At 30.9% G+C, this 15,327-nt stretch overlaps 1 protein-coding gene and 1 long non-coding RNA gene across 2 annotated transcripts; both read left to right on the top strand.

Moving 5' to 3' along the window:
* Positions 1-1,027, top strand: LOC145305227 (uncharacterized). The gene is made up of 2 exons (XR_013874534.1): positions 1-476; positions 875-1,027. It is a non-coding gene; the product is annotated as an uncharacterized LOC145305227 (long non-coding RNA).
* A 3,875-nt stretch (positions 1,028-4,902) lies between these two features.
* Positions 4,903-14,177, top strand: LOC145305331 (transforming growth factor-beta-induced protein ig-h3-like). Its single transcript, XM_080146945.1, has 9 exons — positions 4,903-5,247; positions 5,984-6,147; positions 7,287-7,412; positions 7,926-8,028; positions 8,789-8,857; positions 10,148-10,227; positions 10,612-10,656; positions 13,513-13,608; positions 13,934-14,177. The coding sequence occupies exons 1-9, from the start codon at positions 5,163-5,165 to the stop codon at positions 14,045-14,047; spliced, it is 882 nt and encodes a 293-aa protein (XP_080003071.1). The 5' UTR covers positions 4,903-5,162; the 3' UTR covers positions 14,048-14,177.
* Positions 14,178-15,327: the final 1,150 nt, after the last annotated feature.

Raw genomic sequence — 15,327 nt, 5'->3', positions numbered from 1 at the left:
TGAGTCTTATCGTAGTAGTAAACAACAGTAGTTGAACTAAGGAAACATAGAGAATTGTCGTATATAGTGATTTTTTTAAGTTGAAGTTGCGTTTTTGGTTATTTTGTCAATATAGTAATAATACATTAAAGATAAGGCCAATTTCGTTTTATAGTTAAAAATCACTTATTCTTTCTGTTTAGCAGCTTATTTAGTTTTTCTATTGAATTGTTATTAAACTCAGGGATAAAGTAAAGGAATATTTTTAGAAATAAGAATGACCTTCCCTTGTCGTTCTGAGGTTTTAAAAATATTATAGTAGACAAAATTTATCACCTTTTCTTGTGGTTTATTTTATTCTGCTATATCTCTTTCTCCTTGAGTTGTTTTAAATTGTTTAACTTGCTACTTAAGGTCCAAATAATTAGTGAATAATAGAAAATGGAAGTGAGTGTTACTGAATTTGTTCCAATCAGCCCTAAAGAGGGCATTGTTTGGTAAGTAATTCTTATGTTATATATTGATCTAGTTTTATAAAGTTAGGTTAATTATTTCATGAAAGTAAATACTAAATAATCATCAATATTGTTTAGTATTGACCTAATTCCATGAAAAAGTAGTAAGACTTTTGTAAAAGTTTAAAATCTGCTTGGATTTGTTTATTATAAAGTTCGCCCCACTGTAATTTGGGGTATCTAGGGATAAAAACAACGTTCGTCCGAATTTGGGGTATTTAGGGTTCTATTTACTCTATACACATTGGGGTAAATTAAGAAAAAAGCCCTTTAACCAATTTAGTGAATTTAAACCTAAACCCTAACTCATGATTGATTGATTGATTATAATGTGTGTTTTTTGAATATTATTTGAGTGATTTAAAGTGTATATTTTTCAGTTCAACTGTGTTAGAGCCAGTCTCTTGTGCTGATTAATATGATTTGAATTTTATTATTTGTCTTTAAATTGTAATATGTTTAATTTATCCTAATTTATATACTCATTGTAAATATTTTGTTCATATGTGAATATATTTGTTAATGAAATGAAACTTGTTTTTTGCTTTAAATTATTTGTCTTTGATTTTTAAGCTAGGGCTAAAAATTTCCGCAACATACTTTTTAAACAATAGAGAGAATTTGAACAGCGCTATTCAATTATTTTACTGTTTTCTAATAATATACTTTTCTTTGAGTTTTACTCCTATCCCCAGTTACATAAGTTAGAAAGTTGTGTAAATCCATCAGGTTATATAGATTCAACTCTGCTTCAAAATAGGTGCTCATGCAATAAAGTTATAGAATAGAGGGGCAAAAAAATATTTAAGGAATAGCTTTATTTTGTATTTACATTGTCCTAGCACAACATTCAAAAAGAATTACTCATTGATAAAGATATATATAGTTTTTACACTGTTTTTCTTGAACTAAGGAATTAGGGGTTACAGTAATATAAAAGAGTTAGTTTTGTTGATGTTTTAATTTGTGTTTAATTGGATTTTGAATAGAGATACTCTAGAGATATATTGTAATAATCAGCCAATAGGAGAATACTGATGGTATATTCAAGACATCTCATTGGTTGAAACATTTTACAGATCTTGGTATGTAAGGGCATATTTTTTTATTTCTTTTGCATTATGAGGATTCTAAGATAAAGCTTTTATTGGGTAAATTGATTTGTAAATTTCATCCCCCATATAATGTGAAGCATATGCCAAATCAATATAAGTTAGCTATAAAATACTTTGAATAAAGTTAACTTTCTAAAAAAAATATATCATCAAAAAAATTCGTCTCAAATTTGTTGCCTGTATCTCCTATAAAACAAAATGTAAACAATGGTTTTTAAGATTCATGAAAAATGGGGCATGATGGAATATCTAGATATATTATATCTAGTGGATTTTGCTAATTAAAAGTAAATTCAATTGGTCATCTTAAAAGATTTTTATACAAAGTTATAGAATAGTTGTGCAACTGAAATATACTGTGATAATAAAAGTTAGGTTAACACAGATAGTAATTAATGGCTTTATAAACTAACTGTGAGTATTAGATATTTAAAAAGTTAAACTGAATATAATTTGCTCAGCATAATTTTTGGCTGTTTCATATGTATGTATCTGAATTAATTATGCTTTCTAAGCAACATTGCTTTAGACCCATAGAGGCATGAAAAGGAAGACATTTCAGTCATGGATATCAAATATAAAAATCTATATAACATATTTTTAATGTCTCCTTCTCTATGAATTTATAATACACATGAATAGACTTAGCAAAGATATATTTTATATAAATTTCAAACTGGTTGATCTCAATGAGCTGTAAATTAAACTTGTACTTAAAGTTTTTAACAATATTAGTTTTTGAATTGGCTCAAAACCTGAAATACCATTACTGAATTTATTATTTATTTTTTCGTAGCAGACGAAATCATTATTTTTTCTAGAATTGGCGCCGCCAATTGGTGATTGGTTGATACAAAACAAGCCCAAATCACAGAACACTATTGGTTTAGAGCGGTAGCCAATATGAGCCGTCCGCCAGTAAGGTCATTAAATTACCTGTAAAATACCTCTTATGGGCAAGGCTGACAGCCCGAGACCAAAACCAGTTCGAGTCCATCAGCCCAGGAAAACTAAGGGGAGCAGCAGTGTCCCCTTTTCTGTCCATTCACCCATTAAATTAGGCAAATGGTAAAAGTTGCATGATCCCTTTCAAAACCAGGCCGAGACCTAATTTATGGCCAGGTTTCCTATCCCTTATCCCTGAATTTTATATACAGGCAATATGAATCAAAAGTTAAACTCTGTAAGGTTTTATCTCATAATCTTTTTTTTCTCTCCTGCTTTCATAATTTTCTTTTTCTTCTCTTCTTTCTTTCCTTCTTTTTATCTATCTCTAACTATGTACAAAAACTATTAATATGGATTATATATTGGAAATAGAGTAAGAATAAAAAGAATATCTTTCATTACTCAATCAATCCTCCAAAACAATTTCCACTCATTTAATTTATAGTGGTGAAGTTCCTCCATAATTCGAAAGGTCTTGTTATCAGTCTGTCAATCTGCCTGTCCATCTATCCTTAAATCAATCTATTATGAGTTGAATACATGTTACAAAATTTCTAGAATTCTTTTTTAATCCTCCATTACATTTGCCTTTTTTTCTGACCATCTGTATTCATAACAATCCATATTACTGTAATCCATCCATCTATTTATCAAATTGCTCTTAACTTGTGTGTTTTTCCTTCCATCAACTAGTTAAGAATCTATATCTAGCATATCTTTTTTATGTCACGGTGTACAACCATGTGTTTAATATGCTTTCATGTTGACCTATTTCTAAAGTCTTTTAGTTACAACAGTGGACACACTAGCAGACTTACTAAAGATAAAATTCTCATGTAATTCAATAGTTTTTAATATTTGTAGAAGTAACAAATAGTAAAAGCTTTGAATGCACTAGAGTTTCATAAGAGATTCTATTTATATCTTTTTATATATTCATTAATTAATATGAAATTCAATTCTTTTTGCAAGAAAATAAAAGTTATGTGGATTAAATATAATACCTATCATTCCCATATTTTTTTTTCATTTGATAGTCTAAATCTGTCAATATGGGACACATGTCATGCTAAATTTAACCTAAAATTGTCACAAATTTGGATAAAATAAAGTAAGAACAAAACTTGTTTTGGGGATTTATCTAAAAAGAAGTGGGCTTGCCATGTCCCAAGTAAAAAGTAGGATCTAATTATTCTACTATTAGTCTATTGTCTTTACAAATTTCTTCTTTGGTTAGTGCAGGCTGATACTAGGAGATATAGAAAGCTAGAGCAAATTAAAAAGGAAGAGGGAGAGAGTAAGATAGATAGAAGGAGAGAGAGATAGTGAGAGACAGAGAGAGATAAATAGAGAGATATAAACGAAGCAATGAAACTATCGTAAAATTGGAAATTATACTATCTTCATTTTAACAATAAAATTCAAGATACAATAATCTGTTTTATGTTGCATTGCTGGAAAATATTAATAATAAGTTTGGTTGAAAATCCAAGTCAATCAAAGCCAGAAAATCATAAAGAAACTTATAAATTCGCTACTATAGTCTTTCTATTTTTTTCTTTGTAATAGCATTTCCATACAGAGCATAATACAGAAACAAGGTAGTGAAAATAAAGATGAGAGAAAGAGAGAGAAAAAGGAAGATAAAAAGGGAAGTAGAGAGAACGGGAGATATTATTTGTTTATGCAATATGAAAGTTTAGATATATTAGTTGGCCAACAAAACAACCTAATTATTCTTTTAGTAAATTAGTAAAATTTCTAACATTTTACTGGAAAATGTCAATAGTTTGGGGTTTTAGTCAGATGCAAATTCGGGTTAAAACTGGTAAACTAAAGACATATATTTCAGAATTTTAGAGACAAAACGTTTTGTTGAAATTTGCTATTAAAAAAAATTCTCAACCAGAGCTGTGTATTCGAAAAGGGAGGGAGGTGGTAGAAAAATAGCCTAAAATCCAAATACTTAAATTTATAAATGAAAAACTCATCAAATAACTAACTGGCGGATGCTCCACCTAGCATTTAGATGCTCTTTGTCTAAGGGGGGGGGGGGGGATAGTCGGCAAAATCTAGCAATAAACCACCCTAAGACCTATATAAAGATTCCCTAAAATGGAGAACTTAGATATTGGTTAACAAGATCTTAACAGACAAACAAACAAAAAATCCTTGCTACTTAATATTCTAGGATATTGACTGTTTTGTATCATCAATTTGTATATACAATACATGGATTTTTAAAAGTGAGTTCCGGTAATTGTATGCTATGGAATAACAGTAGAATATTTATCCCATTAAGACTGCTACTTTGTTGTTATATTAATGTAACATTTTTTCTCTAGAACCCTCAAACAGCCGGCATTTTCACCAATACACTCTAGAACCACTAAAGGGAGGGAAAAAGTCACAGCACAGAAAAGGGAAGTAAATTGAGGAAAAAATTGGACTTCAGTGGATTTAAATGTGTTGAACAGTCACCCTTTTTCCTCCGCCCAGTACTGCGACTACCCCTTTGTATTTGTTTAACAAAAAGGCCCCTTATGGGGTGGGTATAAAAGCTAAGGTTTTTGTGTATCTTGACTCAGTACCTTCTAAATTAGAGATGTTGAGAATTGTATTGGCAGGGTTGGTGGTGTGCTTGGCCGGGGCACAGGCAGGCAACATTGCAGAGGAATTGACGGCCGCAGGTATCTATCCATATTTGTTTATAATATGCTGGTTTAAATTAATTCTAAGCCGTATTGAATAATCATGTATCGTATTGTATAATAAACAATATTCTATGAATAATAAGATTGAAATTCTGACATGAATACAAGTTTCGTTCGTTCGGGTCTTCTGCCCCACGGGGCTAACAAACTGGAATGGATCTTATATATCTTACTTTACAATCTGCGAAAGTTGTTTAATATGTTATTATACTAGCGGCTACTCCCGTAGAAGTCTCTTAGGGGAATTAAGATGGTGGGAGGGAAGAAAGTGACCCACCAATTTTCAATTTCAGTTTTTTAAAAAGATAAAAAAAAAATTTTTTTTGGGGGGGGTTTAGAGTTGAATTTTCTTAGGAAGGGTGGAGAGAGATATCATTCACCAAAATAGTTTAAAGCCTTCCCAGGACCTAAAAAAGCTTTACTGTAACTGGGAACCATTTGGTTCAGCGGTTAGCGAGATCCTTCGCTATAGACAAAAAGAGCTAACTACTTTGGATATTAATGTTAAATATGTTTTTATTTTATATTTAATCATGTATCTTAATACCTATAATATCACCTACTACTATTTTTGTAAAACTGGCCTCTTAAACCAAATTTGTACATCTTCTTGGAATGTTATTACACTGTGTTACTATCGGTCCAATTATGGGATTATTCATATATACATTCAACATCTATTCCCTTGCTAATGATATATTTGATTGTGTAGGAGCTACCGAGCTGGTCAACTTAGTAACTACAGCTGGTCTGGCCGAGACCCTTACCAATCCAGATGCTAAGTTTACAGTGTTTGCTCCCACAAATGAGGCCATCGGCAAACTTCCCAAGAGCCTTGTTGAGGACCTCTTGGCTGATACAGAGCTATTGAAGAAAGTAAGTAAATTACACAATTGATTCCTTCACTTAAATAAGCATGGATCTTAAGGGATAAGACAATGGACAATAAATTGGTTTAAATTAAAAAAATTACCCCTTCTGTTGATTAAAATCAATAGTTGATAAGTTTTAACAACACAAGTTTGTAAACAAGCAACCATAACAGTATAAAAGTATCCAATGCTAATAAGGTCATTATCAAACTTTGGTATCAGTATTATTTATTTTAATTATTTATTAATTTTATAATTTCAATGTCCCCTCCATAACTGGTACATAGCTATAATGGCTTCTTATTTATACTATATTGCTCTTATAATAGACATTCTCCATATAAAGTGAATGAAAAAATTTACAGTATGGATAGTTGGTTAATTTTGATATACAGTGTGTTTTTTTTATGAGAACTTTTTTGAAAGCAATTTTACCCCACTTATAGTTATCAGATTTTAATGATTAACGGATTATTTTCTTCGTTTTTTATAACCATTTATAGAACATCAAAAAAATATTTAAGTTTTTATTTCAAAAGTACAGTAAAATCAAAAATTCAAAACTTGGGTGTCAACATCTAAAAATGGTTTAGCGCATTTTTCTTAAGCTCAAATCTTCTACCCTTTGCAAGAAAAAAATTGGATTTTCAGTAGTCGACTTTGGGGGGCCAGTACTCCCTCCTTGGTTGAGATATGGCCTTTTATATGTTTTAGTACATGTTCCTAAAAGTATCTGTATCAATTTTTAACTCTGTATATCAACTTTGAAGCGTTTTGCAGCCATTCTTGCAAAGGGTAGAAGATTCGAGCATGAGAAAAATGCGCTAAAACCATTTTTAGATGTTGACACCTAGGTTTTGAATTTTTTATTTTTCTGCACTTTTTAAATTAAATCTGAAATATTTTTTTGATGTTCTATAAATGGTTATTAAAAACGAAGAAAATAAGCCCTTAATCATTAAATTCTGATGACTATAAGTGGGGTAAAATTGCTTTCAAAAAAGTTCTCATAAAAAAAACACACTGTAATTCAAGGGAATTTTCCAAATTAATTAATTGTTATTTAGACCTTTCTCTTCCAAGTTGTGATGAGCTATTGGGAATGGGTAACAAAATTTCTAAATTAATTATTTGTTATTTTAGGTCCTTCTCTTCCACGTTGTGGAGGGTGAAGTGAAGGCTGGTGATATTGTGAACGACCAGTCCGTCAACTCTGTGGAAGGATCCCCCCTCAGAACAAACATCTACCTCAGATCTAAGTTTTATGATGTAAGTTAACATTGGGCAATGGCATAGACGGCCATAGGGGGAGGGTTATTTAGTTCAGGGGGAGTTTACCCCCTTAAACTTTAAAATCCCTAAATTTACTCCACTCAAACTTCTAAAAATACATTGAATTACCCCCCTCAAAACTTTGGAATCCCTAGTTTACCCCCCTAAAACATAGACGATATATTGATGTACATCCCCAATGACGATAGACAAAATTAAATCTTCTGTAGAAAAGTGCAGTTTTTAAACCAACAAATCACAATAGAACGTGTTAGGAAACAATAGGAATTATTACAGTCTTTCCTGGTACATTTATGATTATAAATGTAAAGGTGACAATTTGATCAAGGTTTTCTAGATTTGCGGACAACTAACCCTTTAATTGCCTAACCTTTGTAGAGTCAAATCTTCTGGTAAAGATTTTTGCCTTTTTATTTTCTAAGACGTTTCTCATTTCATTTACTCTAAAATTTAAGCACCAGCGATATAGATATAATGTTATTTGTTAAGGGTTTTGTTACAATCAACGGAAAGAGAGTTAGCAAGGCTGATATTATGGCTGATAATGGTGTTATCCATCTCATCACTGATGTCATCTATCCCTTCCCCACAGGTATATAGATAGATAGATAGCCATGAGGTAGATACACGGATAGACCCATATAGACAATTGTGTTATTCATCTCGTCACTGATGTTATACACTTATAGATAGACATATAAATAAATATAGACAGATAAAAAGATAAATTAAATTGGTATTAGACATGAAATATATAGATACAAATGTAGATAGATGATAAAGAGAAAGTTACAAATCTAGATAGTTAGATAGACGGATAAGTATGTAATATATGTAGAAGTTTATTTATTTATCATATTACGGCAGACAAATAGGCAGATCGATTGACATATAGATAGTTAATAAAAATTCGCAGGTAGATATATATATATATATATATATATATATATATATATATATATATATATATAATAAATATATACACAAATAGATATGAAATTTTTTTCACTTAGAAATATTAAAATAAAATAGAAAGGACCTTATTGACAATACCTTTTTTAAAAATATTTGCAAAAATAATTAAATTACTGCACAAGAAAAAAAGTGTAAAGAGGTGTTAACCCCCTAAAAAATTTAGGGGTCATGCTTACATTGGGGGGTGGGTTGGATACCCCCTCTACATCGGTAAACATTTCGGGGGTAGAAAAAGAAACGGAGAGCTCCTTCAAATTTAAAAAAAACCTATTGAGATTCTGTGCTCTCATCCCCCTACCAAACAAAATAAATAAAGGGGGTCTTTTATACTGTGGAAATATTGAGGTCAATGATCTAAATTTGTTTTTAATTTATAGGAAACATTGCTGAGATTGTTACTGGAGACTCCAGATTTTCTACCCTTCTGGCTGCCGTTTCTGCTGCAGGTGCCTAATTTTCTATCTTGCTATCTCTGTTTATCTATCTATTTTAGTTGATTTTCTACCCTTCTTGCTGTTATTTCTGTATTTCTACCTTTTTATGTTATCTACATCTCAAACATCAATTTATCAATGTATTTTTCTTTATAGTTTGAAGAACTTTCTTTTTGCTATTTTCTAGAAGTGAAGCTACTCTATAAGTGTTCGTGTTTTTGTTTGTAATGTGAGAGGCTGCATAATTTGTCTTTACATCCCTATCACTTTCCATAACTTCTCTGTCTCTTCTAATCCTTTTCTCTTTTTACTCTTAACTTTATATATTTTTTTTTAACTTTCTTCTCTTACTTACACTCTCAATGTTTGTCTGTATATTTTGCATACAATTTAAAAAAGCTTGGCATCCTTGATCAACTTCTACTATTTTTAGTAAATCTGAAGTCTTTTTATAATTCTTTGTTATTCCTTAATTTAGAAGTGGCTATGCTACCAATTATGCAATAGTTTTACTTGAATTCACTTAATTATATCATTTTAAAATTCATAATGAGTCTCCCCCTTTGTTTATTTCTCTTCAAACAATTCTTTATCAAAATCAAGAATGACTACATTAATCAAAATGAAGCTCAATTGAAAAGAAATAAAAACAAATAAACAACAATTTATATTTAATCAATCTAGCTATTTAACAATCTCTCAATCTCTTAATTTGTAAGTCTATTGTCTAGTCTATATGACTATGTATCTACATATCAACCCTTATAATAAAGTAATAGGATGTTTGTTTGTTTGTCTGTTTGTTTGTACTGAAGGATCTCGCTAACCGTTGTACCGGTCGTGTTCTCCTTAACAGGGTAGCTTCTCATGGGTCCTGGGAAGGTTTATAACTATCTTGGGGAGGGTACCACCACCCCCCCAAGAAATCACAAAAATCAAAATTTTTAAAAAGTATTCTCGTTTTTGCGTTGAGACTTAAATTCAACATAGACGAATTATTTCTCAAATTAAATATTTGAAAATAAAAGTGCCACTAGAGGCCTCTAGGGGCGTAATCGCTAGTATAGCTATATAACAATCTATCTATAAATATAACAGTCAATCTACCCACCAATCATTCTATTAATCTATCTATCAATTATTAAACCAATTTATTTATCTTTTTTTTCAATCAATCTAAATAACCAACAATCAATTTATCTAGCTATAAATATGATTCTATACGTCAATCTATCAATCAATCAATATATCTATTAATATATCTATCTATCTATCTACTAATCAATCTTTCTATTTGTCTAGGATTAGCTGATGTATTATCTGGAGAAGGCCCCTTCACCGTGTTTGCCCCCACTAATGATGCCTTTGAAAAAGTTCCTAAGGTACTGCAATGTTGCAACAGATTTTTATGTATTCTCATAAAGTGACGGTCGTAGCTGGCTAAAATACCGATACGATACCCCTCATCCATCCATTTTATCCCCCCTCCCCCCTACTGGATAAACGAACTGACCAAAAGATGATGTCCATAATATGAAGCTAAATTGACGACAAATTTTCCCCTATCAATAATATATCCTATATCCATTGGTACTGCTAGTATTTTGCGTCCAGAATTATAAAATCAATTGGTAAGACGATATGCGATAAAAAAGATTAAAATGAATATGACAAACGAAATGGATATACTATTTAAACCAGAAAATATTTTTTGACCAGTTAAGTTTTTAATTAAAAAAAATGGTTTAACATGTTATTTTTTTTAGGAAACCTTGGATGGTTTGTTAGCCGACAAAGATGCTCTAACTAAGGTTAGTACTAGGGCCCCTAACCTTTCAGTTCCCAATATAACCCAGCCTAACAAATGAAAAATTACCTCTTCCCAACCCCTTCCTCCCCTCCTACATAAAGTTTCTAAATAAGGGGACGGTAGTAGTGCTCAACAATGCACTTTAAGGGATATTGCCTGATTTTTTTTTTGCTTGACCCTCAGCTGCTCTTTAATAATCCTAAGGGGGAAAAACTAAATAAATTAGATTTTCCCTGTTTTCTTGTAAAATACTGGGAGGGAGGGGACATTTGACTGTTTATTACATTAGCCCCCAAAGATTTAAAATTTATCGGCCATTGTCTTATCAATTTAGATCATTGAAAAATTTTCTTTCTTGACAATGCAGAAAAATCACAAAAAACATAAAAACTTTCCATTGTAATAAATCTAAGTACAATTTACAAAAAAAAGTCTATTCTATTCTATTTATTATTTTAAACTTTAATTGTAATATTATATTCGCTTCCATAATATCTGTATATATATACTTTCATTTCACTAAAACTAGGACGATCATCTTCCAAAAGCACAACATAGTTATTTTAAATTTACCACATGAAAAAAATATTCGTTGAGTTATTTAAAACACAAACTGACCTAGCAACAGAAGATTTAGTATATAGAGTAGCTTACCTATTAAACAAAATAAAATAGTTTTTTTTGCTTGACAAAATCGCTGATTGCATGATTGAAAATTGAGAGATTTTTGTGCTTTTGTGTGATTCTATATTTTTTCTCTCTAGAATATAGGAATCAGTAAATTACATTAGAACCAACTAAAAAAAATAATACTCATTAAAATGTAACAGAATGTCTATTTGTCTGTGTAACTTAAAATCTCGCTAACAACTGGTGGGGTATTTTTCTCCTTTACAGTGCAGTGTAGCTACTTTTTGACTTAGGGAAGGTACATAACTATTTTTGGGGATTGTCCTCCACTCCTTTTCTCAAGCATTGGGTACAAACGTTTGTGCTTTAAAGAGAATGCCTTAACAATTTGTTTTATAAACTGACATACTTATGGTTTACATCTATAGAGTAGCTTGGCAGTTATCTAATAAGTAAAAGTATTCTCAGACAATATTTCTTTATATTTTACTTTATTTAGATATCCTTCCATTCTTTAATTTCAATAAAATTTTAAAAAGAGTTGACTTTTTTTGATTGAATCAATATAATGAATACATTTGGTTGGTGGCTTATAAAAAAAAACAATAAAAGCTCGAAAACCAGAAAAAAATTTAACAGAAATACGCTCATTTTATATAAGTTGAAATTAAAGAAAGGTGGTTAGTTTTCTATTTTTTTTTTACTTTAAGTCAGGTTAGTTTACAGAAATAGTAAAACTGCCCCCCCATTCTGTAATTTTTCATTCATTCCCAAATTAAATTCAGGGTTCTGTACTCGATTGGCTCTTTTGTGAGAAAGCACTAAAATTTGTCTCAACAAAATTTTTTTTAAAGCCTAATAAATTATCTACCAATGATGAATCCCTGTAGTTTACTGTAATAGGGAGTTACCAGTTTAATTTTACGGATAAAATTCATTTTTGTAGTTTTTTCTTTAAAAGAATAGTGGGATAAACGCTTTTTAAAGTAGGCTATTCATGGGGTTTAATTTGGTTAGGTAATTTTGGGCATGAGCTCCTTATGTAATAGCTTCACACAGGAGATATAAAATATACTTTTTAATTAAAGATAAGTGTAGAGTGTGTGTGTGTGTAGGGGAGGGGGGGGGGGGGGGTCTGTGATCAACTTGTTGAATCAAATTAACATACCTTTATTTTGTCTTCAAAAAGATTTATAACATAGAATGCCAATCTGTCAAAACTTATCTTTATTTATAATTTATTCAAGCAAAGCTTTACCCTAAAATATTCGACGATTTCGGATTGAAAAAATCCGTTTACTTTCTAGTCATTAATATGGCCAGATTGTTCCTTCACGATTGTCCTATTAGATTATTTACTGGGTATTCATTTATATCTTCTAGATTTTTGTCTCCAACTGTATAAAAGTATACTTTGAAGTTTACCAAAATGCTACTTTTTTTCAAACTTTGTCATTATAACAACAAAGAATAATAACCAATATAATATAATTAAGGATTCAAGTATTTTTGATCCATGGTTTGCAATTTTCGCTACTTTTCAATTTTAGAATTATTTCAAAAACACTGAGATTTAAAAATTGTCAAAAGAAATTTTTTTAAAATTGTTTATTTGCTTTAATGAATAATTTCAATAAAATGTACTTTGAATAAAAAAAAATTTGATTTATGTAATTTATAAAATTACTCAGACAAAATTATGTAAGATTTCTTTCTCTCATAAGAATAAAGTACAAATACCTAGGGATCCAAAGGGAAAAGACAGTGGCCAATAAATTGATATACAAAATTACCAATTCCTTAGATTGAAATTAGTGGTTGAAACGTTGGGACACTCAACTCAACAATAAAAATTCAGTAAAAGTCTCCAAAGTTGCCATGCCAGTGAAAAAGAAAAAAATATATAATAAAACTTTGAGGACTAGTGTAATAAGAAGCCCAATGTCCCCTCCCTACCTGACAAATGCCTTTATATTAATTTTATTTGATAAGATATCTAATTATGACCGACAAATCTAAGCCACCAATTAAGCTCTTTGCTATTCATGTTATATTGAAAGACATTAAAATTTGAACAGTTGGAGTTTCGACTTTAAGTTAAAAGTGGTACAATGAAAGGGTTGTTTGTCTCTTAGTTAAGGTACAGAAAAAATACCTTGAGGGACATTCGTTCACTTGAGGATGTCCAGTAACAATTAGCAATAATCTTTATAAATAATCTATTTAGGTTCTGCAAAGACACGTTGTTCCCGGAGCTCTGTTCTACAAGGGTATCTGCTGGAAGATCAGGGATACTGCTGGCTCCGAGCAAATCCAGACACAGGTAGTTATATCTACTTAATTATATATGTCTCTATCCATTTAGCTATCTATCAATCTATCTATTTGTTGGTGTAACTTATTCTGTATTTATCTATATATATTTATGCACTGAGGTCTTTTGGCCGGGGACACTTAAGTATTTTTTTTCAGGGCCATTGTTATTTGAAGGATGGAGGTATCATCCCCCTTAACAAATATAGATTTTTCCAGGACCTATAAGCTCGGTCCAGCTGTTAGTTAAATCTAAAGCTAAAGACAGAGACACTCCTCACTATTATATAAGGATTTATCTATATAACTAACCATCTATTTATTTATCTATCTAGGTATTCAAGGGAGGAGTAGTGAAGGTAGTATCTGAGAGTGCTGGTGCCAGAGTCAAGGAAGCCGACATTATCGCCACTAACGGAGTCATCCACGCCATTGACAACGTTATATAAATTTTCTCGCGTTTTTTTTCTATTGGTGTAAGCCGCCATTTTGAAATTATGCGCGCTTATTAAAAATAAAAACAATAAATTAATTGTATTATAATTATGTAAAAAGATAAAATAAATATAAAACCTGAAATCTTTTTATAATTTATTAATAGCCATTATATTTTATAAAATGAAGGAATTTGTATGGGGTATATTATACAATCATCTTCTTTGATTTTTTAGGGATTAAAAGAAATTTCATTAAGTGATCTTTTTTATGATTTATTGAAAATATCTGGTAAAAAATTTTTTTTTTGTTATTGTATTGTTCACTGCGCTACTAATAACTAATAACTACATCAAACATGGCCTTTAAAAACAAAGATAAACAAGATAAGTTATATGTTATATAGCAAATCTGAGGAAAAAAAAACCAATTTTCTAAACAAAGTATATATATCCAGGGAGTAAGGGAGGGGACAATGGATCGAATTTTCAATCTTTAGGAGTCTCAGGCTTTGGGGACTGGCTTAAGGGGAATGTGCAAGAATTTAGCAGTTTCTGACTGAGTTTGGGGACTTGCGCAAGAAATGCCATTACTCGCTATGTTAGTTTTGAATATATATAGTTTTGCAGACAGAGAGTAGTTCAAATATAAATACATGGCCCCCCTCCCATACTATATTTCACTCCCTTCATCCCAACCTTCTTTTTAAAAGTAGACGAGAAAGGGAAATGGAGAAGGGAGGTGGGGGAAATAAACAGGATAAAAAGGGGCAGGAAGGCGTGCGGGTCATATACTTGCCCATCCAGCTACACGCCTGCCTGCCCCTTTTTTCCGTGTTCACATCACTTGCCCCCAAATCTCTTTTCTCTTTCCCTGTCATCTGAAGAGATCCAGGGAGATATTTCTAGTAATTAATTACTGAATGGTTATGTCAGTCTGTAATACTGGTAATCTTATTTTCAAATGATTGCTTTTTTTCTTGGAACTTTTTTCTTAGTTTATGGTTTTCTAGATTTAATCAACAATCACTTTACAATTACAAAAACTCTTAAATTGAATTAATTGCCCATTGTCCCCTCCCTTACTCCCTGATATATATCCTTATATAAAAGTAACAGGATGTCTTTCTGGCCATTTGATTGTAGTACAAACTTTGTACCTAAAAATCTTGCTAACCTCAGAACCGATATGATTCTTCTTTACAATGTAGCTTTTCATAGGTCCTGGAAAGGTTAATAACTATTTTGACCCCCACCCCAAAATATTTTACTTTAAAAAAATTTAATATGTGGAG

This window comes from Acartia tonsa, chromosome 14 (assembly GCF_053477335.1).
Source record: "Acartia tonsa isolate MP-2025a chromosome 14, ASM5347733v1, whole genome shotgun sequence".
NCBI lineage: Eukaryota > Metazoa > Arthropoda > Copepoda > Calanoida > Acartiidae > Acartia > Acartia tonsa.
Note: the sequence above shows the minus strand (reverse complement) of the source record. Positions and strands in the feature narration are given on the sequence as shown.

Bases quoted from the DNA above. Each gene is read 5' to 3' on its own strand.
- LOC145305331 (XM_080146945.1), top strand. From the start codon at position 5,163: ATGTTGAGAATTGTATTGGCAGGGTTGGTGGTGTGCTTGGCCGGGGCA. The intron at 6,148-7,286 runs GTAAGTAAATTA...TTGTTATTTTAG, and splicing joins ATACAGAGCTATTGAAGAAA to GTCCTTCTCTTCCACGTTGT. The intron at 13,609-13,933 runs GTAGTTATATCT...TTATCTATCTAG, and splicing joins CCGAGCAAATCCAGACACAG to GTATTCAAGGGAGGAGTAGT.